This window comes from Colius striatus, chromosome 8, assembly GCF_028858725.1.
Source record: "Colius striatus isolate bColStr4 chromosome 8, bColStr4.1.hap1, whole genome shotgun sequence".
In the NCBI taxonomy this organism is placed as follows: Eukaryota; Metazoa; Chordata; class Aves; order Coliiformes; family Coliidae; genus Colius; species Colius striatus.
In genome coordinates, this window is record NC_084766.1 from 38,995,663 (window position 1) to 39,021,261 (window position 25,599).

At 39.3% G+C, this 25,599-nt stretch overlaps 1 protein-coding gene across 3 annotated transcripts in view; it reads left to right on the forward strand.

Annotated features, from left to right (window-relative positions):
- Positions 1-25,599, forward strand: part of INPP5A (inositol polyphosphate-5-phosphatase A) — a 206,693-nt gene that overhangs the window by 90,061 nt on the left and 91,033 nt on the right. For all 3 annotated transcript variants that reach the window (XM_062001516.1, XM_062001518.1, XM_062001517.1), the window contains exons 5-6: positions 18,239-18,302; positions 23,207-23,310. In XM_062001516.1, the coding sequence (XP_061857500.1) occupies positions 18,239-18,302; positions 23,207-23,310 (168 nt within the window). The remainder of the gene's footprint in view (positions 1-18,238; positions 18,303-23,206; positions 23,311-25,599) is intronic.

The following is a 25,599-nucleotide window of genomic DNA, read 5'->3' on the forward strand; positions in this document are numbered from 1 at the left end:
TATCCTTTTTACCAGAAAGGATGTTCTGATTGGTTTGATGGGGGAAGATTTTAGGGTTTGGTTTTTTTTAATACAGACTTAGGCATGTATTTGTTTGTTCTCATTGTTTTCTGTGGGTTTGGCTGCTAATATAGGTCTAGTCATTTTTACTTAAAAATATTGCCATTTTCAAGGAAGATCCATTTTTAAAAATGTCAGATATCTCCTAGGCTTTTGTATGTGTTGGATTTACTTTGACTCTTCAGGCCAGCTTTTGGACTGTTGCTTATGTCCAGATGCCACCATAAGCCAGTGTTGAACTGTGTAGATGCTGGCTGCTGTCTGTGCGAAATGCTGGCGCCGTGTGCTGGAGCCGTGGCCGCCCTGTGTGCCTGAGCCCTGCGCCGGAGCCGTGGCCTCAGTGCCGCTTGGCTGAGCTGGCGGGAGGACACGTGCAGTTGTGTGCCTCTTTCTGAAGACACAGCTCAGACCAAATAGCAAGTGTCACCATATGCACTGCGAGGGAGGAAGCGTTTGCAATGGTGAAGTGTAGCATAGCTGGGAGTGTCCAGTCTGCATGAGTGGGGGCAAGGGAAGTGGCAGTGCATATGTCTGAGGGGGAAGAAGGAGGATGTGTGCTGTAGGAAAAGCAACAGAGAAAAGTGATGACGCTTCGTGAGGTCTGTGTTTATTTAGCCAAAAATGTCCTTGTACATAGCAGAGGCAAGGTTGACTGGTAGGCACATGAGCCTATACAGAAACACTGCAGTAGGTTTCAGTTGTTTTCAGGATATTTTTTGTTTCCAGTATGAGCCATTTATATGGAATAACATAAAAACAATAGCCTTGGAGAAAAATGAAATACATTGAATCATATTTTTAGCTGTATATATTTCATCACAACTAGTTATGTGCAGGACAAGCATGGTGTGCATTGGTTTATGTGCTTTCTGTTATATTACACAATCATATACATGGTGTCCATTGGTTTTATGGGCTTTCTGTTATCTTACACAATCATATACATTTTAATAACTGAGACCAAATTATAATATGGCCAATATTAACAGTATTTCAAATGCATTTGGAGGCTGTGTGTCTGGCCACTCTTTGGTTTTGGGGAGGAAACAGTCTGCCCATTACTTCCTGCGTTTGCAAAGAGACGGATGGGAGGAAGCCCTGAGAGGTGCTTGGCTGGAGCCCACCTTCTCTTGGGGTTGCTCTCACCTATCGCGATGCCATCCGTGCAGATTGCTCCACCCAACTTGCTCTCTAGGTGGATTGTGTTTCTGTTATAAGAAGGTAATAGTCCATCTCCAGTTCTTCAGTAGGCTAATGTATCATTGCAGATACTGATATAGACATCTGAAATAGAATTAAATGGCAGGAACGCTCTATTTGTCTAAACAAGACAAAGTATGGAATGGGTTCATTTGACTTGAAACATGTAATTAGCATAACCCTTCTGGATGCTTGTTTTATCATTTGCAATATAGTAAAAGATTGATTATTGTACTGTACCTTTTGAATTTCATTAATAGAATTGTTTTGTCCACTTGATTAATATGTTGCCTCAACCTCAGAATAATCAGATTAAACTAGGTTGCCTTGTTCCTTTTGACTTGGAATGTTCTTATTTCCATACACTGACTTCACTAAGGCCTCACGGACATTGGTCTTTGGGGCATTTGGTCATCCTAAACGCATTTCTGCACACATCCATTCTTGAATCTCTCCTAATGAGTACTGCTTTTTGCACGTGTTGTAGAAGCTAATTGCTCTTCTTAGTTTAAACAGTGTAAGACAGAAGTAGGGTGTTTTCACAGAAGTTCCTCCAACAAATCCATACATGTTAAAGTCTTTCAGATGTTTCAGATATTATTTGAGGTCGTGGATTCCCAATTTTGAATGTGTGAGCCATAAGACATGAAAAATTTGTTTTAATTATTGTCTTCTTTCCCACAACAAGCCAAATTACACAAAATACTAAGCCTTGCTCTTCTTGGGAGTTGGTATTGAAGATTTTCAGTTTTGTAATAATGTTTGTAACATTCATATGTTGATGAGCCATCAGTTTTCAGCTGCATTGCATCAGTGACATTCCAACAGCTAAACAGCTTTTGTTGCACTGGTATATCACAGAATCATAGAATCGTTGGCGTTGGAAGGGACCTTTAGAGATCATCCAGTCCAATCCCCCCACAGAAGCAGGGTCACCTAGATCAGGTCACGCAGGAACATGTACAGGCGGGTCTTGAAGACCTCCAAGGAAGGAGCCTCCACACCCTCCCTGGGCAGCCTGTGCCAGGGCTCCCTCACCTCACAGTGAAATAGTTTTTTCTTATGTTTAAATGGAACTTTTTGTGCTCCACCTTTATCCCATTACCTCTTGTCTTGCTGCTAGATGCAATTGAAAAAAGGGATGTCCCAACCTCCTTATCACCTGATCTTATTTAAAGGAATGTTTCATTCTATTGAACATTTTTATAATAGTTAGGAAATGAAGTCTGTTTATCATATCTTTCCTGAAGAAGTTTCCAGAAGAACTAAAATAGGGCTAAGATAAGGACAGTCACCATGCAAAGCAAAGGCTGGGCTTTGGATAAAAAGCATGCTTTGCACTTGCACTCAGAGAAGCTGCATTTCTTGAGCTCACCAAAGAGGAATGCAAACCATTGCTTTCAGGAGAGACTTATGAGCATGGCTTGCAGCAATCCAGTTGTGAAAAGTGCAGTTTCAGTTTTGAGGATCGTATGTGTCGATTTCACTTGCAGTTGTCATCATCAGTATAATGTGATAAAAGCTTTCAAGTGTGAAGACTGTGTTGTTTTCTTCCCTTACCTGACTTGCATTACTTTCCATTCTCTCAAGAAAGAACAATTTGCTACTTGATTAGATAAATTCAGACTTGTTAAAAAATAATTAAGACAGTGGAAACCAGTACGAGTGGCACATATATTCTATTCCTGTGGCTGAGAAACCATGTAGAATTAAATGCTGTTGCAGTTTCTAGGTTGCATGATTACAGAAACAGCAAATATTGCCTGTACAAAAGCTGACACAACTGTGCATTTTTCCATCCTCTGAAGAGGCACGAGTGCCAACTGCCTTGCTTGTGCTTGGAGGCTAGTAACTGCTGCAGCTCCACAGTCCTGGATGGCACCCTTTTGTTAGACTCTTGCCAAACACAGCAGCCAGCTGTGCAGCATCTCATTTTTTGTGCCTCCTTCCTTCCTGCCAGGGCCTCCCTTCAGGTCTCCATGCATTATAGCCCAACCGGTGCTCCTCATGCCTCTGCAGAAGGATGATGGTGGAGCAGGATGTGGAACCCCACATACCTCAGAAAGTTCAGATATCTTCCATGTCTAGCAATCCATCCTCAGCTGGGGAGTATTCTGCAATAGCCTGTCACCTGGGCTGGTGTTTACAAAGGCCGAAGAGGATTCTGGGCCAAAGAAGTCAGGTTTCAGGATATTATTTTTAAATGTTTAGTTGCTAGGAAGAAATCAGCTTCGGAATCTCTTGGCAACTTTTCCACTCCTTACTTCTGGGAAGGAGCACACTTTGTGATAAAAGGCATGTACTTCAGATCTTTCCCCACAGACATATAATATATATTATATATATATACACATGCATAAATAGATGAAAAAAAATACATGAACGTTCAAAATTTCTTAGCAACAAAATGTGAATGAAGCATATAAACCTACGTTCAAGAATTAAGATTTAAGTTTCTGTCCAACTGGGTCAATGTTTGAGGTTACTAAAGTGTCTGAGTCACTGAACTTTAAGACTACATTCATCACAGCTTCCCTGACTAATATAAATTTCTTCCCATTAAGTCAATAAGCATGGTTACATCAGACAGCAGTTCTGTCTAGAAACTAAGATTAATGTCCATCATAAAAGTGACATGAAGAAACAACTTGTTTGATTTATACAGACTATTTTTGTCTTCTCAGTTTTAAAATTCAAGTTATTACTTTATCAATAGAGAGGTTTTCTTTCTCACTTTCACTGTTACTAAAACATTATTTTCAAAGGGTGACTTGTTTTAATTCAAGTGTGAGCCAGTACAAAGTAAAAGCCTACCTGCAGTTAGGCTCTTCATTTCATCTGTTGCTGTTTAGTGTAAGAAAGCATATTCCTGTTTAGAAATGGAAACTGTTTATTTGTTTCCAGTTTCAGATGTAAACATACATTTTACAATACTGCAGTAGCAAAGTGTGGTTCTTGAGCCTTAGTCTAACTTTGGATCAACTGAGTGAATGCCGTGGTCTTCTGCGTTGTCACAGCTGTCTCCTACTCACAGTGCTCTCCCTGCTTGTTCCGTGGCATCCCTAGCTGCCACTTCATTCAGAAGCATTGATACAATACACTCATGCTCAGTATGTTAAGTTAATTCTGTTTAAAGTGTTAGTAAAGTTAAGCCTCAGTAAAAAGTTTGGTGTCTTTTAGTTCTTATCTGCCATACTACCTTCTGCCAGATTTCATACAATTGGAAAGCACATTAGAGAGCCATCAGCTTTGTCTCTACAGTGGTCTTTTTATTATGAATGGATCAACTTCACAAAGAGCCTTACGATGCCATGTTGTTCTTGAAACGTTAAATATATTTTCTTAGATGCAAGCTAGAAAATAATGGTAATATAGTGATGTTAGCAAGGACAAAAATAGGATTTGAACAAGGCAGTGGTGGCAGACTAGTAAATGAAGTAAATCTTAAGCTCAGTTTTCAGTTTTAATATGGTCTATAGAGACGTTTTGTTTTGTTGGATTTTTTTTAAGGCTGGTATGGGTATTCACCTGTTGCCTTTGTAGGAAAAGAAACCACCACAAATTAAGATGGTAAGCCTTTGTCACAATAGTGTTGTTGCTTCTAGCACGACACCATTCATTCCTTTGTGGCAGTTCAATAGGTGAAGATTCATCTGAAACTCCAAAAAGTAAAGCATTAGTACAAATGATGAACTGCAGTCCCAAGCAAGATATGGCAAACATATTTCACACCATTTCTTCCTAAACTGCTTGTGATGTTTCCTTTGTGAAATGAACTTCTGCAGCAGGGAGGGTGGCATCCTTCCAAGTTCCTCCTACCATAAAGCTGGATTTCTGCTTCAGGATAAATCACAAGCTCATATGCCAAGGAGCTGGCAGGTTAAGGCACGTTCATCCTAATGCCTTGTTGTTCTCAATGCTCTCACTGTTCTGAGTAGATCAGGTGTGAGCCAGCATTTACTTTATTCTGCCTATTTATCTGATGTCTGTCTGATACAGGTGTAGCCTCACAAAATTAATTACCTGCTTGGGGATAGAACATCAGCAAGCATCTTACCTAGATTAGCAGAATTGCTGGAATTTCTTTTATTCACATAAAGTAATGTCATGGGGCCTTCCATATTGAGAAGATTGGACACCAAGCCTTTGCTTGGTCTTTGCTTTATGGTTGTGGTTCTTTAATACAGGTCAGGTCTCCCAATTTGAAAATGAGGAAGCAGTGGAAGTAGGCCCTAGTAAACCTCTTTGTATTCAGGCTTTCCTGGATGTTGAGATGAAAGAGCTTTAACAAGTGTTACAGTTCGCTGGCTGTGTTACCAGCGAGTCGGAGGGTGACAGTTTCTAGTTTTCTCCCAACTAATGCAGCTTGTACCGTGGCTTGCCAGAATTTAAAGAGAAACATGTTGCCTGTCATCCGAGCAACGGAACCTGCATGTCTCTAGAACTTCAAGTAAATGTGCTAAATGTTTCTGTAATTGTTACTCAGGAATATGTTCCATTAAAAATATTATTGGCTTAGGGCATTATACCATGTAAACCAGGGTCATTATGCAGTTTGAGATGTAGATGCAGCTATTATAGGGTGTGTAGGGAATGTCAGCATGTCATTGAACTTCGAACCAAGGTTCTGCACAGTGCCAGGAGTCTGCATTGGCAGTCCCAACAGTTACTTTAATTCTAAAAATCCGAGTACAAGCAGCGTACTTATAAATGTACAAAATGTGCTGTGTTATTGAAACTTTAAAAATCAATTCAGGCTTTTCTGTAATTGTCCACAGACATTGCTTGCTCCATTTGAATGACGGGATGTAATTTGTAAACTGTTTAGGTTCATTGTTGGCCGTCTCTTGAAATGGATTGTCCTTTAATTAACTTATATCTATCATGCATGTAATGTGAATCCCGATAAAAATTACAGAATCGTAATTGAAATGGAAAAGTTCTGAAATGTAGAAATAATATGTATTATATATGTGCATACTCTCACTTATATGGACATTCTGAAGAGATTTTAATAACAGGACAGGCTTTCCATGTGATTTAATTATCAAGTGACTTGAATGGGTATTTAGAATAGAAGAATATAATTTGGTTTATTTCCTAAAGAAAAGCTTTACATCTTTGTCCTGATTGATTTGCCAATACTGCTTAATGAATTTCAGTTCACAAAAGTTACATTAGTCAAAATATATCTTTTGAATTGGTAAATGTAGCCTTACTTTGGAAATAAGACCACTTGAAGAAAACTCTTAAGAGTACTTTAAAGTGACTTGCTCCTAAATGTCCATGAAGAAATGCATAACAGCAGCAGGTGTTCTGTTATTTTGCATGTAATTAGTGTCTGTACTTTCAGGAAAACTACCTTCTTTTCAATAATCCTGACATTTTCTTATGTTCACTAAACTAAATATGTTGGACACGTTTTCATTCATGGTCTTATTTTGGTTTGCATACACTGAAAGTTTTTTTAGGATTCTTGCTAACACAATTTTCAATATTTTTAATGAACTTCAACAAACTAAGCTTAAATCACATTATTGCTGTCTTGCTCTATATCACCTTTATAGTGTCAGTGCAGCAATTGATGCAGAGGCTGCAAGGGCTGGTAGTACCTAGTCACATAAATCACGTTGTCCTTCTTTTCAGTCAAGGGAAGCCTGTTAGGAAATAGTGGGTTTGGCCCCTTGTTAGCAGTAATAATTAAAAGACAAAATATGCATCTTTGTCTCTTGCTGAAATGGCAGTGTACACAGTAAGGCAGTGAAGAGTCACTGCACTGATCCAAGCTTATCTGCTCAGAGTGTCAGGGAAGTAACACTTCTAATTTTTAACACTATCTGTATAAACAACATTAGATAAAAGAAAAAGCAAAGCTGGGAGAGAGCTTTTTTTCTATTTCTTAAGGTAAAATACGTTCTATTAAGTTGGTAAAGATGTAAGTAATTCTCATTGTATTTGTTGGTTAATACATAACTACGGTGATATAAATAGATGCTGAAAAACTTAGTTTTTAGAGATTTCAGACTTTTTCTGCATGTTACAGCAGAGCCTGAGAATATAGGTTTAAAGAGAGTGTTAAGAGAATTACAAGTGCATTCCCCTCAGCCCAGGTACCACTGCTATCAGGCTCTGCTTTACAGAGACTGTATTTCCCTTGTATATGTCAGACAGCTGCTATTCTGCCGTCCTATGCTTGAGTTTCTGATAAAGTGGGATTGAACAAAGAGCACGACGGTGTAGGTTTTGTATGATGTAATCTGGACACACTATGGGTGAGGTTTTGACAGTGATCACAGTTTGCAGAGGCACTGGCCAAGAGCATGCATGCGTTGGAGTGTGACTCAGAGCAGTTCCATAATGCCTGGGGACGTGGCTGAAGCTGTGCAATCCAGACCCAAGCACAGAGTGGTCTCCCAAGCACAGGGCCTCTCCCTGCTCCCCTCGTACAGGCCGGGCTGCAGCTCCTGCTGCTGGCATGAGGCTGCCCTGGACTGGGGAAAGGCAACTCAGGCAAGTCCTCGCATGCTGCAGTCCTCCTCCCAGCCACAGCACGATCATGAGCTGGGCGACTGGTCAGAAACACTGAGGTGCTATGGACTGCATCGCAAGTCACATGGTGATATGGACTGCATCTCTAGTCACATGGACGTTACCGGAAGGCTGTTTCTGGCTGAATATGGAAGAAAGTAGCTTAAAGCGGCACTTTGTACAGAGCAGTTTTCTGGTGGTTTTCTCCTCCCACGGCATGTAGGCTTTGTGCTTAATTGTAGCTTTGACTCATAGAATGGCTTCAGCGCTGTCAGCAGCAGCTTTACTGAACTGTAGGGATTTGCCATTAACAGGTGCTTGATTTGCAACTGCATTGCACCTCTGACTGCATGGCTACTTACAAAGACTGTTGCACAGGTACTAGATCTTTGTATCTAGGCCAAAGCACAAAAGTAATGTAGTTTAAATTATTAATCCTAACTTCTCTGCTGGCTCCGGTAGATTGCCATATCATTGTGTTTTGCTTCCTCTTCTCATGCAAGACCGAGAATCTGTTGATTTCACTGTCCTCAAGGCTGATGCCCTTGCAAGAAGCTGTTCTTTCCGTCAAACCTGTTGTCCCTGTTTTAAGACTGTCTTGTTACACTGCAGTTCATCTTTGTTATGGTAATTTAAAAATTTAACAGGTTTATTAATGCTGCAGAATTTATTATAGTCAAACATGAGATATTATTAAGTTGCTATTGTACGAAGCATTTACCCTCGCTGTTGGAATGACTTGTCCTCTGCATTGGCAGACACAAAAACATTCATTTTGTTTCCTAATTAGGAGAGCTGCAATCAGGAACCATGACAGGGTTCAGCTCCTCGGTGTACAGCATGCCAGGTTCCATAGTGCAGGCTTTATAAAATTCTCTTTAATTCAGGAACAGAATATCATTAACTTTGTAAGTGGATGAATACAATGGACAAGCAATTTAATTAACTTCTAACATTGGATGTTGGACAGGAGACAAAATGAAATTATGCACATATTTCTTATGCAGGCAGTCAACCTTGAAAGGGGCTTGATTGTGATGGGTCAGACAGGGGGACAGCTTTGTCCAATTATTTGATGTTTAGTCCTAGAATATAAAATTTGAAATTTGGTACTTTGTAAATCAATCATCTCTTTTTTTGAGGCAGTTACAAAGGTTCTCTGAGATACAAAACAACTGCCAGTGACTGTGACATGCTAAATACAAGCTTTTACCACATGGTACTTTCCTATTTGGAGATGACCTGTATAATATTAAATGAAATAGGCATTAATGCCTCCTCATCAAATTGAATTTGCCATCTTGAGTGTATTATGTAAGAATATATCAATGAAATACTAAATTGATTTAAAGTTTTAAAAATTTTAGAGTCAAGTCAATGTGCTAAGAGTCGTCCAACTTTACCAGTTCCCAACAAAATTAAGTACTTTTTTTTTTTAGTAGAAGAAAATTAAACATTTTTTCATATTTTCTCCTGCTAAATATTTTCTTCATCCAGTAGACTCTCCCATCTGATCAGAAGCCATCCAAGTTGCATCCCAGGTTCAGTAGCACTGCCAAAGGGTCATTCTATCATATATAACCCACTCAGAAGAGTTTGATCACTGCCTGTGAGAGCATTGTGCCAATCCAGTCACATTACCAGGTCCGTAAGCAGGAAGGGATTTGTGCAAAGCATTGATTTTTCTGCTTGCTGGCTCTGGGTGCTGTGCAGAGCTATCCTGTGTATAACACATTCACAGACCAGAGGAGTATGCCAGAGTTTGGCTGGTAGCAAAGGAGTGACTGATTCATAGGAGCAAAGACTGGAAGAAATTGCCTTGGGTTTCTTTCTGGGCTCACATATGCCTGTCAACTCTTGCCTCAGACTTAGTCAGGATTTGTGCCTTCACAGCATCTCCCTTCTGCCCTCACAAATCAGCGGAGTGTTCACAGAGGGATATTCCATGCCCTCAGTCTCTTTTTGGTTATCAGATATGTAACTAGTCTAGATGAATTTCTGTTCCATCTGGACCTGCTTTGTTATCCTGTGTCAGTGTTGCTCTTTGGCTTAAATAGTTCTTTCCATTCCTTAGTGCTGCTCCTCATGTTCATCTGTGGTTCACTTGCAGATTTCCTTTGTTTTGCCTAGGATACAGTCAGCCTCTTCTAGTCGCTTGTTATATGACAGATCTTCTTCCCTAATCCCCATGGCCTTTTTTCAGTGTGGTCAAACCTTTTAAGTGGACTATCAGAATTGTTAATGTAGTTCCAGATGATGCACCATCATCACTCCACAGCTGCATTAATGCTTTTCCAACTGTGGCTGAATCTCGTGTGCTGCATGCTGACATAATTTCTGCCTTCTTCACAGTTGTATCCATTTGGCTGCTGGTGCACTCACTTGTGCAGTACTAGGAGGACAGAAGTATGTGGGAATAAGGAATTAATCTCTGTAAGAGGTGAAGTGCTACTGTAGTCTCTGTTGCTGTTGGTTACACTCCTAAAATTGTTAGAAAAATGAGCATGAAAAAAATATGGAATATAGATTGCTTCCTAAAAAATGGAATTCTGTACTTGTGTATTATCTTCTGTTATGTGAGACCCAAGCTCAGTTTCTTGGCGTTTGTGAGCTGTTATCAATACTCACTGGATAAATATTGCTCTTTGTACAATTATTAATTGCTTTTAATTAATTATTTATTAATTAAAAGCTGTTTATGAGTAACTTGAAACTGCCTGGGGCATATTTTGGCTCTCCATGAGGTTTAACACTGTAACTGTTAAGCACTTAATGACATATTTATATGCTTATGCTGATTCTGTCTCTCGTGCTGATTCTGTCTCTCACGCTCACGGGTAGAGATTCGGTTTTATTTCTTTGTCTCTTACTGAAGAGACAGTGGACATTCAGAGCAGTGCCGTGTACTTGGAAGCCATCAGTGGGAGTACACAGCAGAGGTTTGGACTGTTAGATTGCACCCACTTCTTGCAGTCAGGCCCATTAAAAAGTTGCTGTAGCAGAATTCAGAGTGTGGCCCCAAGTTGCAGTTTCACATCCTGTATTCAGACAACCTCGTTTTCTTACCAGTGCAGAGCCAAGCCCTGTGCCTCTTATGCTGATTGGAGGCCTCTAGAGTGCTTGTGTAATAGAAGTATTAAATAACAACGTGATTAATGACTTTGTGAAGGATCTACTTAGAGTTCAGGAATATTGATAAGTGACCTCTTTTTAGCTGTTCATAATCCATACACTTCTCTTAACTCATGTTAGCTCCCTGGTCTGTCGATCATCTTGTTTTTTAAAAAAAAGAACCTCTATGATTTTTTTTTACGAATGTAATTGATTTGTAATTAAACTGTTAACTCTTTTTTGTGAAATATGCTAGTATCAAAATTGGCATTAAATACCCTTTGTCAATGTGGTAAGTTACATATGGGTTACCAGACATATTTATAGACAGTTCAGCTTTTTTACTTATTTTTTCTTTTATTCTTAAATTAACTGTTTCTAAAGAATCTTAAAATTTAATATAATTTTTCATTGGCTATATTGATACTGTAAAGAAATCATAAAGAGAAGGCAGTAGTGGTGGCTCATGTTAGCTGAAGATCACTCACTTTGTTAGTCTTCGTGAAAATGAAAGCTTCTGTAACTTTGCCTTTTTACTGAAAATGTACTATTGATGATTGATGACAGCAGAGAGAACTCTCTGAGGTGTCCATAAAGACCAGACCTGCGAACAAAATATTTTGATGATGGTCTCTTGATTAAACGTCTCAATAACTTGGTGTTTAGATACCTTGGGACTTTTAAAACAACTACTCCAGTCCGTCATGTAGACAGGTCACAACCTTTTTACAAACCTACATAGATAGTCTTGGTAACAAATCAAGAAATAAATAGTAGAAGCTATAAGACTGTAGGTGAACACTCATGTATCAGTTGTTTCCTGGATTACATTTAATTTGACTATTATTTTTAAAAAAACCCAAACATGCAAACAAAAAACCACCTCAGAATTTAATTTTGAATATTTGTATTTTTAGTGGTAAATGTATACTGCCAGTTCCTCTTGATAGGTCAATTGTAATTGGTCTCATGCCTAAAATACCTATTCTGTGGCAGTAAGAAGAAAAAGAGTGATCAAGCAGTGCTAGATGTTAAAGGTATCATAGAATTGTTTTGGTTGGAAAAGCCCTTGAAGCTCCTGCAGTCCCAGCCCTGCCCTCACCCTGCCAAGCCCACCACTAACCCATGGCCCTCAGCACCTCAGCCCCACGGCTCTGGGATCCCTCCAGGGCTGGGCACTCCCCCACCTCCCTGGGCAGCCTGGCACAGGGGCTGACAACCCTCTCCGGGAAAAAGTTCTGCCTCAGCTCCAATCTAAACCTGCCCTCGTGCAACTTGGGGCCATTTCCTCTTGTCCTATTGCTCGTTACTTGGGAGGAGACTGACCCCCACCTTGCTACAACCTTCTGTCAGGTTCTGTCTGGTGCTGCTTAACTACAACCTAGCAGGAAATACTGTAGCATGAAAATCGGTTGAGGATGGTTAGAAATCACACTGCGTTTTCTGACAGCTTATTGAAGCTACACACATGGAAACTGTAAGGTTATTCATATGGCATAAAGTAGTCAGAAGTGTAACTTCACTGCCTAGCTGCAACAATATAGCTTAACGGGGCAGTCTGAAAAATTGACAAGTCTATAAAATAAATAGATCTCAAACAAATTAGAACTTTTAAAGTAAAGGCCAGCATGTGGAAAATTAATCTAGAAATGCAGAAGTATCTTTGCAGGTCTAAAGGACCAGGATTTGGGTAGACCTAATGCCAGATACTCTTTCCTCCCCTACTGCCCCCAGCTGTACTTGCAGGCTTCTGCTATTAGAAGCCTCCACTGCTTCAGCTCCATTGACTTCATTGGGAGATGGTCCCTGGAGAAACTGTTAAGATACTAGCAGTTGTATGGGCAAGTTGTGGTACTCTAAGTTTTTCAACATTGATATGCTTCTGTTATCTTACATAACAATGTTTTTGGCTTTATGGAGTAAGAGAGTCTTCAGTACCAATCCTACTAGTGGTTTTACTTTTCTCAAGTGAATAATTCCATCTGCTATAATGAGAGTATCTCATGTAACTCAGCAGCTATTTTTAATACAGTACACCGAGAGCGGTCAAGTTTGTTACTGAGTATTTGGAGCCCACTCAGTCTTACACTTTATTAAGGGTTTGATTATTCAAATACTGTTGAAATTAAGCTGATGTCTGTTTTTGAAATACAGCGCTGCAAATTAGTGCATGTTTGAAATGGTCTGATTTAGGCTCTGGCTGTCTGCATGTCAGGTAGATGACGCCTATTTGGGGGGAAGCTCAATAGCAGTTTAATTGTATGTACTTTAGCTGATAAGTCTAATTCAGGAAATGATAAATTGCTGGACACATAATTTATTTGCAAATAAAAGGTGATAGATTGTTTTATAACGAGTCGATCTGTGTACTCAGCCCGCTTTTTTAACCTTGAATGAACAATAGACATCTAGCGTTAATTCAGCTATACCGGATCAAGTAGCCTATAGTGTTGACAAGCATATACCTTAACATTGCTCATTATTTCTAGTTACTTTGTCAGTTGCTATTGACACGTGTTACCGCCAGTCTGTCCTTGCATCCTGCACTTTCTTAATCTCCTGGAAAGTGGCAGTCGGATCAAAATTAATTTTTTTAAGGCAAACTAAGGGCAGGTGTTTTCACAAAGAGTTTCTAAACTGCCACAGAAATCCGGGGTAGCCTGTATCTTGTTTCCTAGCAGAACTTTAGAGCTATTTTGCTGTCGCCACAGCCAATGGCAGTGTACTCCACACACTAGTGCAGCAGTGGCTGAGGGACAGCCAGACGCTTCCTTGGGACTAGCCGTGCTCCGGTACCTGAGAAGTCCCCTGGGCCTGCTGCAGTGCAGGGGAGAGATGACACCCCTGACCCCCACGCACAGCTCCGGCCCTGGCAGGGCCCTGTGTGCCAGGAGCACTGGGCTGGCTGCGGATGCCCCTTGACTGCCAGGCATGGGCATGGCACTGGCATGGGGCCGCAGCCCGGCAGTGAGGCCTGGCTGGGGAGGCAGGGGTGAGCTGGGTGCACCTCCTGGGCATCCGGAGGGGCTGTGGGCAAGCTGTGGCCTGTGCCTTTTCTCATCTCAGGTTTTTCTACCTGAGGTCTCTTACACTTCATTGTGGCGTAAATGAATCCTTATAAGGTGTCCCTGTGTAACACCTGGTAACACTGCTTGTATGTAAAATCATTGTCTTGCTGTCTGGAGCTGCTGCAACTTTCCATTTGCAGTGTTTCTCATGACTGAAATGTGGCAGGTAATATACTCCATTTTACTAATGGGAAACTAATACGTGCTCTTGATGTTCAGGTATATAAATATGTAGAATATTTTTTTAATTGTTGTTAGCAAAACAGGCAGGTAATCTATAATATCAGGCGTGCCAAACACACTATTGACATACAGCATAGCCAACAAGACTGGGAAGAGATAAGGGCTTCCTGTCAGCAGTGCCCCGCACTAATTAATATTCAGGCGTTGTCATGTTCGATGATAAATGAATTCCTTGAACTATATTGATATAGTAGGTTAAACATTGAAAAAGTTAGGTTGAACTTTGACTTTAAATATTCATTAAAGCTAATTATGGATTTTATGACTACATGAATTACAGTTTCTGTGTCATCATTGGCAATTTACTTTAAATATATTTAAAGCAATCTTTAGATATTAACTTTATCACATTAGTGAGGTAATGCAGTAGATGTTTACTCTGTACAGTAATTAAACTTTTATTCAGGTATTTCCTTTATACATTAAGTTTCCACAGTTGAAATGACATACTTTATAAAGAAGTTATGCCAATTAGCTGCTAAAAAAAATATAGCTGTTTTAAGTCTTCAGGCTTTTGTGGCAGCATTTCTGTATAATCAAAGGAACTGTAGTTTTAATAATTCCAGATGTGTAATCCGTCAGAACCACTTTATCATGCCATTGGTACCACTTTTTCTAAATAAGTCTTTTGGCATGGGATAATGAAAGAAATTTCTGATATTGTACTGGGTATCATTCTGCTGTATGCTCCTACAGCTAGCAGTACAGTTCTGTATGCACATGTGGTAAGAGCATGTGGTAAGAACAGTCAGGTACTTCTGTCAGTCCTCAAAAGGGGCATTTTGTTAATAACAGTATTGGTGTGAGATAATCGCCAGGCCTTTTCACCAAGTGCCTGAACATTTCCGCAGGGCTGTTCTCACAAAAGCTTTCAAAAGCTAGGATATGTTTGACTGTGTACTCTACAATTAGTGGTTGTGATATTGAAAGAGTTTCTAGGAGTTAACAAAGGAAATTTTCCCTAGTCTCCCTACAATTTTGTGTAGAAGTCTAACTATTTGATTTTAGGACTGTTAAAGCAAAGCAGTTTAGTTATAATATACAGGAGAGACAGAATAATAATCAGCAATCAGGTTTTGACATTCTCGTGTGTTTCTAAGCTACTTGGCCAAGCTAAAAATTACTGTCGTTCATGGCTATCCTTTCTATTTTGCCAGCTCATGGCTTTACTAGTAGGACAGAAAGGCACCTGGCTGGTCAGTTCAGAGAATTACACATGCAGTCCCTGTGAACCACCTCAGGTGAGCAGGTTATGCTGACCTTCCTGAACTTTTAGAAGGTTCTGGTGTACTGAATACAAGGTGATTTTGATACAGACACAGACCCAAGGGTTGGCAGAATGGCCTAACAAGTTAAGAGCAATCCATTCATCAGTCTGTGACAGGGTTACTGAAATAGTTGCCATGACTGGTCTGTGTGTGCAGCCAACTTGGAAAATGGAGCAGAGAAGGCTGTCTACTCTCTTCACTGCATTCTATTAAGACACTGCAGGCACAGCAGAGCATATACTCCTCTCCTTTTCATGTCTTGGAGCAGCAGCACTACAATTCAGGTTCAGAGTGGCTGGGAAGAGCTTGCCACACTGTGTCTGAGCATTAACCTCAGAAGTGAGGTTGCTGTGTATGCTTGAGATAAAAGTCAACAGATTAATCCATTCAGGGGATGACTGTAGCACTGTCTGTGAGAGTCTGCAATTGTGGAATGTGCACCCTCCTCAAATGCATGATAAAGTCAACTTTGGTGACCCAGACTGCGTAGTTTGTATATACCAGATTTTGCCCTGTGCATTGAAGAAGGAGGTAGACCAGCTGGGAAAAATTCATAAAGAACAGGAGAGGGGAGAATGACTCAAGGCTAGAGAAGTGACTGTGATGGACTCTGTTAATAGCTTCTGGTAAAAATAGAGTAATCATATTAGTAGATTTTGTAACTGAGAACTCGTCCAGCTATTTATACTTCTCTCTTTTTTTGTAATATAATTGTCAAGTTCAAATTATTTAGATTTGATATATACTTACATTCTAAGCTTTTATCAAAGGTCATATCTCTAAATAAATAAGCAGGTAAGAGCTCAAATGTAGTGTCCTTCCACCCAGAAGTACTTTACTTCATAATTGATCACACTGACTTCAGAGGGATAAAAACTGTGTGTGTATAAAATGTATCAGTGTTAAGAATCTAAGATGTTTGTATGTAAGATGAAATTCTGTGCTGCAGAACCGTAACTGTAAGACACCAACTTATCTGAGCAGTATTTATGAACCCAGTCACTGTCACTACCTTCACAAGTCTGCGTGAAGCAAGGCTATCACGGCTGAGCCCCACATTCTGGGGCCATCCTAAGCTACCAATTTGATCAGCCTTGCTGTAACTTAGTTTGATCAAGGAGAATTCTGAAAATAACTTTCTTCCATCTGTGTTTTTCCTTGACGACGATGCATCTATGCCTCTATGCATGCAAAGAGCAGGCACTTTTAACACAGGATTTGCTATCTTTCCACTTTTCTTTCTTTGTTGTAATTGAAGGCTTTGTAAGTGAGTTAGGAAAGTTATTTTCAAGTAAAACAACTGAATTTTACCTGTAGCTTTAATGTGATTTTAAGACTTTTATTTAATTTTAGCTCTCTGAGAGCCAAAATACACTTTTCCTTAAAAAAACACCAAAAAATCTCTCTTAAACATACTGTAATTTGATAATAACCTCCTGAATTTAAAATCCAAAAGCCATAGTGTGGTGAAAGTTTAGCTTGAGGCAGCAGAATTTTTTTTCTGTTACTAATGACAATTTCTTCAGTTAGAAGTTAAGTATCAAGTGGTAATGTTTTTATCTTATTTCAAATTTCCTGGGGTTTTTTGCAGTATGTCCTTGTTGCAGAATAGTTAACCTTGAGTTCTCAGCAAGAGTGTTTCCTGTGTTTTCTTATTTGCCTCCTCCATGTTATAAAAAACAAAACCAAGGACCTAAAGGAAGCCAACTAGGTCGCAAGGAAAGTGTACTCATCAATTAAATGTGTGACAGTGTTTTCTGTTGGATGGACTAATATGTCAAGGAGATGGGCAGGACCTCATGTTTGTGCTTTTGACAAATCAGCAAGTATTTAATCTCTAGATGTGCAATGTCTCATAAATAATGCAGCAGTCACTGAACCAAAACACTGCTCTGCCAGGAGGGTCTGTGTCACTATTGGAGTAAAAGACAAAATGAAGCTAAATCATCTTTTTTGTTTAATGCGTTGTTTCTTTTATACTTCTCAATAAGAGTTTCTCTAGTGATAGACTGCTTTTTTTCCCCCTCAGCTTCTTTTGAATACATCAGATATATTTAAAGGCTCATCAAGTTCTCATTTATAATTTGTGGGTTTTATAGCATTCTGCTAAAAAGGCTGTTTTTCCTTTGTCATTTGATTTTCCTTTACGCTTTTCTAATCTGCACTTTTCCTCTGATTAACTGGAGGAAAACAGTTTATGATGTGACTGTGAAGAAGTAGTGGTGAGTGGTGTTAGGTCCAGTTGTTGGCTGGTCACCAGTAGTGTTCCCCAGGTCTCAGTGTTGGGGCCTGTTCTGCTTAACATCTTTATCAGTGATCTGGATGAGAGGACTGAGTGCACCCTCAGTCAGTTTGCAGATGATATGAAGCAGAGTGGGTGTGTAGATCTGCTTGAGGGCAGGAAGACTCTTCAGAAGGACCTGGACAGGCTACAATTTGTGTATTTGGAGCATAGTGCCTTTAGTGCCAGCTGCAGCTGAGTTCTGATATAACTAAAAAAGCCCCTGATAATTGTGCCCTCACCATGTTCAGTCAGCAGTTACAGGTCTCCTTTATAATGGCTTATTAGAAAATATAAAAATCACAGAATGGTTGGAAGAGACCTCTAAAGATCATCTAGTCCAACCCCTTTGTGTATCCCTAGCCCATGTGTAGCTTATTAATTAGTTGGCGTTTCCTTTAATTGACAAGCTTGATACTTTTTTTGTTAGCCAAAGTAGGTATTTTTTTTAATTTCTCATTTTATTGTTGCTTTTACAGGCTCTTGGAAGTTTTTACTTTCTTCATGAATCTTTGAAAAATATCTACCAGTTTGATTTTAAAGGTAAGCAAAAGAACTAAAGTTTTTAATTGACAATTAGCTTTATACATCAAGGCATCTTTTCTGATAGTGGTGGCTAAAAGTTTTTTCTGTGACATGCAAACTTCTATGTAATGCATGCAAGTCCATTGATGTCAGACGCTACTTTTCTTAGCTTTTATAGATGTCTTAGAAGAAGCCAGTGGACTGGCCACAGGTTGAAAACTGGTGAAGTAATCATTCCCATGCAGATGGACCTTTGGATCCACAGAGATCCCTGATGATTTCAAAAGAATGGCCACAAGGTTCTTCCATGTACATCAGATATGGGACCGAAACCTTAAATGTCCAGTGATGGTCATTTTGTAGAAAAGGTAGATTTACAGCAGAAATTACTTTAGGTCAGTAGGAGGATGTAATTGTTTTTAAACTGTGTTGACCCATCAGGTTAGAGGTCTTGCTAAATCTCAGAAATTTAAAAGGAATGCTAGGCTATGTACATTAAATATTGGAAGTATCATAGAAAATTATTCTTGAGGTGTATATAGAAAAGATTATACAAAATTTATGTTATTTCAGTACAGAACAGTCTGTATATTAAATGTAAAAATCTTCAGAGCTTCATTTAGCTTACTGAGCTGAATCACATTAATATTACATCTCGCATCCCATTAATTTGAAACACTGTTGAAATGGTGGTAACTATGGAGTGAACTAATTGTCTTAATTATATAGATTAATTATTTTAGTACTCGGTAGAGACAGATTCTCTCTGCTTGTGTAATTGAGGGTACAGGGTCTTCCTTCCCTGAAATATTTGAACAGTAGTTCTACATATATAGCAATTCAACATTTAGCCAACATAAGTCCTCCCGTCATCGTTGGTTTCAACACTGGAGGAAAAATTTAGCTATGATACCATAGGCAATTGAGAGTAGATTTTATTTCTTAGAGACTGTGCTGCAGAACTCATCAGTGTTGTAGGGACTTCTAATAAGAGATCACACCTAGTATTTCTCCCAAACTAGAACAATATTGCAGACACTAAGTAACAGTAGTAGTACCAGATGAACTGTGAACAGGATAGAACATTGAAGAAGCAGCCTGCTGGTCCACAGTTAAGAACTGTTTATTCATTTTACTATGCACATGGCTTTGTGGATGGGTAATATGTGAACTGTATCTGCACATCTAATTCCTGACCCTGAAGCTTCATCGCACCAGCGCTTTTCACTCTGAATTCCACCAAAATTTTCCACTCTGAATTCCCTCCTTCTGGTCGTAGATGAGAGACGTCCTGCTCTAGTGGCATCAGAGTGAAATGACAACTGTTTGAGGGAAAGAGGAGCTTCTTGGGTTTATTAATCAATTATTGTCAGTTTATTCACTACTGTATGGCTGTTAAGATGTAAGAGTTTTAAAGAGTGAAAAAACAAAAAGTGTAGGGGAAAATAATCAGTATAAAAGAAGTAAGCAAATACATGTTCCAGAAAACAAATGCCTTTAATGTTTAGTACTTCATTTTGCTTGGTAAAACCTTAGCAAAGCCTGATGGGATGTGTACCACACACATAAATGTGTTTGACCCAGTCATCAGTTGCAAAGAAGAAACTCTTAATAAAAATCCAAGGAAAGCAGGTGCTACACTGAAGCACTGTTATAAGTCACCTGCTCTTCACTTGATATAGAGCAGAATCAGTCTCCCAGTGTAGTGTTTGTAAATTATGACCCCAAAGGCTCCCATCTTTCAGAGAAAATGTAAAACTTACCTCTTCTCTCATGACTATTGACATTTTAACAGTGTATTAAGCTCTTAAATCAGAGGGAAAATCCAAATGGATGCAAACATTCTCCGCACAAAAATCATCATGAAATTCGTGTTCTACTCAAAAGCATGCAAACAATAGGTGTTTGTATACAATTTAGTGTTCCTGGAACATTACTATGTCTTTTCAAAATTCACTGCACAGTTGGATGTGACTGAATACAGTCTTTGGTCAAAAGAAAGGTTGTGTCAGGTCTTCCGTGTGAGTTTTAAAATGAGAAGCATTTTGTCCTACAGCTTCACGTATTTGCTACAGCATAGAAGGTTTTAGACTATTTGTACAGTGGTCAAAGGCCCGAAAGTTTGCCTACAGTTTGAGCTATTGTTCTGAAGGGCTATCATCCCACAAAGGGGTTTGCTGTCTGGGATGTGAGGCCGATCTCAGTCTACCACTGTGATTTACAGAAAGAATCTCATTATCTCTGGTGTGAAATCAGAAATAGTGTAGAAGTGATTTTACTTGAAGATACATGAGAAGGCGTACTTCTTTCCTCCTGCATTTGCTTCTCTGCAGTCATGTAAATGAATCGCAGGTTTCTGCCAAGTGCTACCTTTTATTTAAGTTCTCATAGCACAAGACTTTAGTTCTTCCAGTTCTGCCAAATGTTTTCTGTATCCTGAACAATCAAGATCTTTTTGCTGACACCGTTAAACTTACTGAAAGAGGCACATCCATCCATGATCTACTTAGAATGATGCCACATCAGTTTATCTGGATATTTGTTTAGTCTTCCTGCAGGAGCCAGATCTCAAAGTGATTGGCACATAATAATATTTTTTTCCCCTGAAGAGATATTGCTACATTACAGTAAATGCTTCTTCATATTATATAGAATACTTTATCTAGAGAACTTATAGTGACAAGGCTTTGAATTGCTTGGTATTTTCACCAGATATCTGGTTAAAGAACTGGGCAGTTCAGGGCTCTTAATAATAGTTATTTCAGAGTTTTTCTCTTCTGCATTCCTAGTCAAAACTCAATCCAGTTGTGTAGTTTCAGCTAAATGGTAGCTGCCCAGATTCCTGTGTCAGGAATTTGGGAAATTAGGTCAGGTTCTCACCTTTAGACATGCCAATACATTGCTCTGATCAGGAGGGAGACCTAGTATAAAGTGGGTCAAGAAGCAGAACCACTTGTTCATGAGCTGTATAGATCATAGATTGATTGTTAAGGCTGAAAAGTCTGTGCTATTTTTGTCTATGATGTAAACATTCATTAAAGACTTTGGAATGTGATGTCCTTTACTACTAAGTCTCTTTTTAAAACGTAGTGCCCATGTCAACCTCATGTGCTGATAGCCAAAACTGGATAATCTGAAAGAGGTGAGTGGCTACCGGGTCACGGAGCAGCTTACGCAGGATTTGAATGAAGTGAGTCCAATTCATTTTCTGCATATTCCCTGAGCAAGATTTTTACTTTCTTGGTTTGAAATAATCTGCTCAGGAGAAGTGATGCAGAAGGCCTGTTATCAGTGAAGGCCATTCAAAAATAAGACTTTTTTTTAATTCTTAAAACACACTGTGTAACCACAGAACATTTCATGAGGAAATAAGGAAAAAAAGAAATGCCTTTCTGTCCTAAGATCTGATTCTTCCTTTTTTTTCATAATTTTCAGTCACCTAATTGATTAAGGAACACCCAACTGAAGCTTGACTATTTATGTTACCTTCTTGATTAATGGAAGCTGGCATATAGGTAGTGAGGATGTTGCAGAATTGAAAGTCATTTCCACCCCTGCACGCATGGCTGCTTGCACCACATCAGACTAGTGTTCTGTCTGCTCTGGTAACTGTTTCCAACCATGGCAGAGAGACAGAGGAAATCCTCTGATAGGCTGCTATGATGCAGTTCTGCACCTCAGGAGTCTGTTTAGGTTAGGCCTTGAAGCTTGACAGCTGTCCTCTCTGTTCCTGCACGTACTATTTCTGTTGTAATGCTACATGTTTAAATAGATCTGTATATCCAGTGTTGTGGGGAATCTTGCTCAAGTGGCAGTCTGGTATGGTAAATTGCCCTGCAAAATAATACATTAAGTAGAAAATTAACTTCTTTTTATCATGTTTTGCATTGTTGTTTCTCAATTTCATTGACTGTTCCCATTGCTGTTTTATGGTGTGGTTTCTAGTTTTCTGTTCTAGAGCACTTAGTAAACCACTCTGTTTTGCTGCAGTGTATTCTCTGTTACTCTCAGGTCCCTGAGGGAAAATCTTCAGTCTGTTCATACAAGTACTTTTTTTCACATTTCTTGTTTTGTGTTAGGATGCTGTGGTATTTGAATGACTCCAGTGAATGACTTGAGGATGTCACCTTTCTTTGCAGAGACAATTGTTATTTGAAACCAAGTCTACCTCAGATCAATTCCACAAAGGGAATGAGCTGCTCAACTTGTGCTTAGCTTGTCTTTCATTAGTAGTTCCACCAGCATTAGTGGGTCAGTTCTGGAGTGACAAAAGTCTGACACAGCTAGCCCAGCACACCATTTACTTGTGGCCAACACCTAAGTCGATGATTGTCAATATTGGTTTAAAGTGAAAGGCAAAATCTTGAAATGATCTAAATGAACGATTATGCACTCGTTCAATGGGTAGAAGATGTGATTAATAAATAAAGTGTTACCGATGTGCATCAGTTATTGCTTAGGTAGGTAGACTTAAAATCTGAAAAAAAGAGTTGCTAGATAAAACATACAGATAATCACTACTCATAAGTAACATTTTTCACCTTAAAGTGTTTTGCATTAATTAATTTTCCTGCTAATTATCTGGTTGCTGGATGCCAGCTGAGGACACAAGCAGACATCTCCTGGAAAAACCGTGCCGGAAAGTTTGAATGCAAAGGTGTACAGAGGTCTAGTTCATAATTAGAGCTTCAAAACTTACAGTGCTGTGACTAGTAAAAATAATAGTACCCAGAAGTGTATCGCTTAAAGATGTGTGATAAAAGCAAGTGCATTTATACATGGTTCAGTGGTGTCTGTTTTTACCCCCAGAACAACTCAGTGCTTAGATATGTTTGCTAAGACCCTACCACCTCCTTTGCAGATGTCACTGCTTATAACTTTAAATAGATGTATGTTAATTTTTTATTTGTGTCTCTCCCTAGCTAAGAAGTATAAAAAGGTTACTGGGAAAGAGATCTACTCAGACACTTTAGAAAGCACACCCATGCTGGAAAAAGAGAAGTTTCCACAGGATTATTTCCCCGAGGTATGTACAATCCACGGAGTGCTCTCAAATATTAGATTTGATTCTGATTTGCTCTGATTACTTGAGTAGCTACTCTCAGTAGTGTAGATAAGGCCAGCATCGAGTCTTGGTTTTTATTTGTTTCTTAAACAGTTTCTCGTCACCAGTAATATGCTGGAGAGAGTGATTAAAAGCCTCATTGGCACATTTAAGACCAAAGAGATAGCACACAGTGCCATTTGCAAGACTGTTTCAGGGAGACTTGCTCCTTGCAGAGTGAGACACAACTTTGGATGGGTTCCATTTATATTCAGGAGCAGTGGCTCTGTAATCATGCGTGCAGCAATACTGCTTTCTGCTCAGCGCAGCACGGTACTACTGCAGTTACAACAAGGATGTAGGGAAAAGGTGGTTTCTTAGTGGTGCAAGAATACACATGACTTGAAATCATGTTGATGTTTGCTGCTGCCCTCATGTTCTCGTCTTTATTATGGTGCTCTTAAGAGCTGGGGACTGCTGCAAGCTGAAGGTCTTGTCAAACCCAGAAACATAAGCATAACTGAGGGTTTTCTTCCACTGCACCTGCAAGTGCAGTCTTTGCCTGCAATTCTCCTCTTATGTTTGCTTTAATTAGCTCACTTTAAATTTCTGAAGGACACCTAAAACATGTTAAAGCCAAGCAACTGAATTTGTTGATTTGCTGTAACATTTGTGGATCAAACAGGCATGTTACAGCTTTAATATAAGGAAAAACTAAACAGACTTCAAAAGTTGATTTTGGATTTGGAAATGCACACACTTAGAGATACTTACATAGTACCCACATGTTTGGAAGAACATTTCATAAGTAATTACAGGCTTGATGGGATGCAGGTTATTCTTTTTCTTTACTTTGATGACAAATTGTTTATATTCTCTGTCCTTATACTGGAAAGGAAATTGCCTTTGACACAATTTTATTAGCTCTTACCTCCTGTGAATAAACATCTTAAATACTTCTGCAAAGTACAGTTTTATGTCATTCAAGAGGAACTTGAGACTGTTACTTAGATATGTACTTTTCTCCTCCATCAGCAATAAACTGTAGAAGTGTGGGTGATTGACAGTGTCAGTAGGAAGCAAAGAGCGCTGGAGAGTGATTTGATTGTAATACTGCGAGCACTGAACATCAGCGTGTAAGTGCTGTTATAGCACTTAACAGCTACAGACCAAATTATGGATTGTTCATTGATACCCTGGAAGAATTATTTCCGTCGTTATTTCACTGCTGTTGTTAATTGTGAGACTGGCAAATTTGTAACTTGTTCAGCGCCGTTTATCGCTGCCTCTTACATGAACAATTCTTCATGGTCTTTTGGAGAAATTATTCCGTCTAGTGGCTTTCCCACACTGTTTTGTGTTCATTTCTTGTGCGTGCTCAGGGATCAATTGTTCCCATGTTTGGGTTGGGAGCAATAGCTTCAATATTCAGTACACACTGCCACACCGCTTATGTGCAGGACTATTGGGTCCAGAACACAAGAGGCAATGCCTTTTGAGGATCTGATGCCTTCATACCATTCCCATTCATTATAATACCTTAAATTACTTTTCTGAGGAGAAGGCACAGTGTTCTGATGTTGTCAGGGATATTCTTTACCTGGAGAAGAAACAAGTAGGACAAGAGAAAATCCACAAACACTCCCAACTAAGATATGAATGAATCCCTGAAGCACCTTGAAAGTTTATTTCCGTTCCTGCACACAGCACAATTCTTTTTAACAGTGCTGCAGCAAGACCTGTGGAACAGGTTGGAGGATTCACCCATTTTATTTCATAGCTTCACACAAAGTGGAATGTGGTATGATCTTTCTGGGATTACAGCAATGCAGATAATAGCAGCACTGATATTTACAGTTCTGTGACTCTCCATGCCCATGTGGCATGCAGCCTAGCATAGACCAGCATGTTTTTCTTGTGACTTAGAAAGTTAGAAAATAATTGGGGTGATTTTTACACTATGCTGTTTTTCGTTTTGGACTGAAGACCAAAGAGTCTCTCAAGCACACATGAGGACAACAACATCAAAAAGCAACAGTGACATAGTTTGGTTCTCATATACGTGTTCCTATTTTTAAAACTAGAATTAGTCTTGTTATCACCTGTTTTCTTCCTAGACAAGTGTTGGTAATAACAGTGCTCAATAACAGGCCACAAAGTAATGTGTATTTTGAAAATTTCAGTTGACACAGCAGAATGCACAAGCAGCATATGTGTCCAAACGTGACATTTAGGTGCTCTTGTGTGTTTTAGCCAGACTTGTCCTATCAC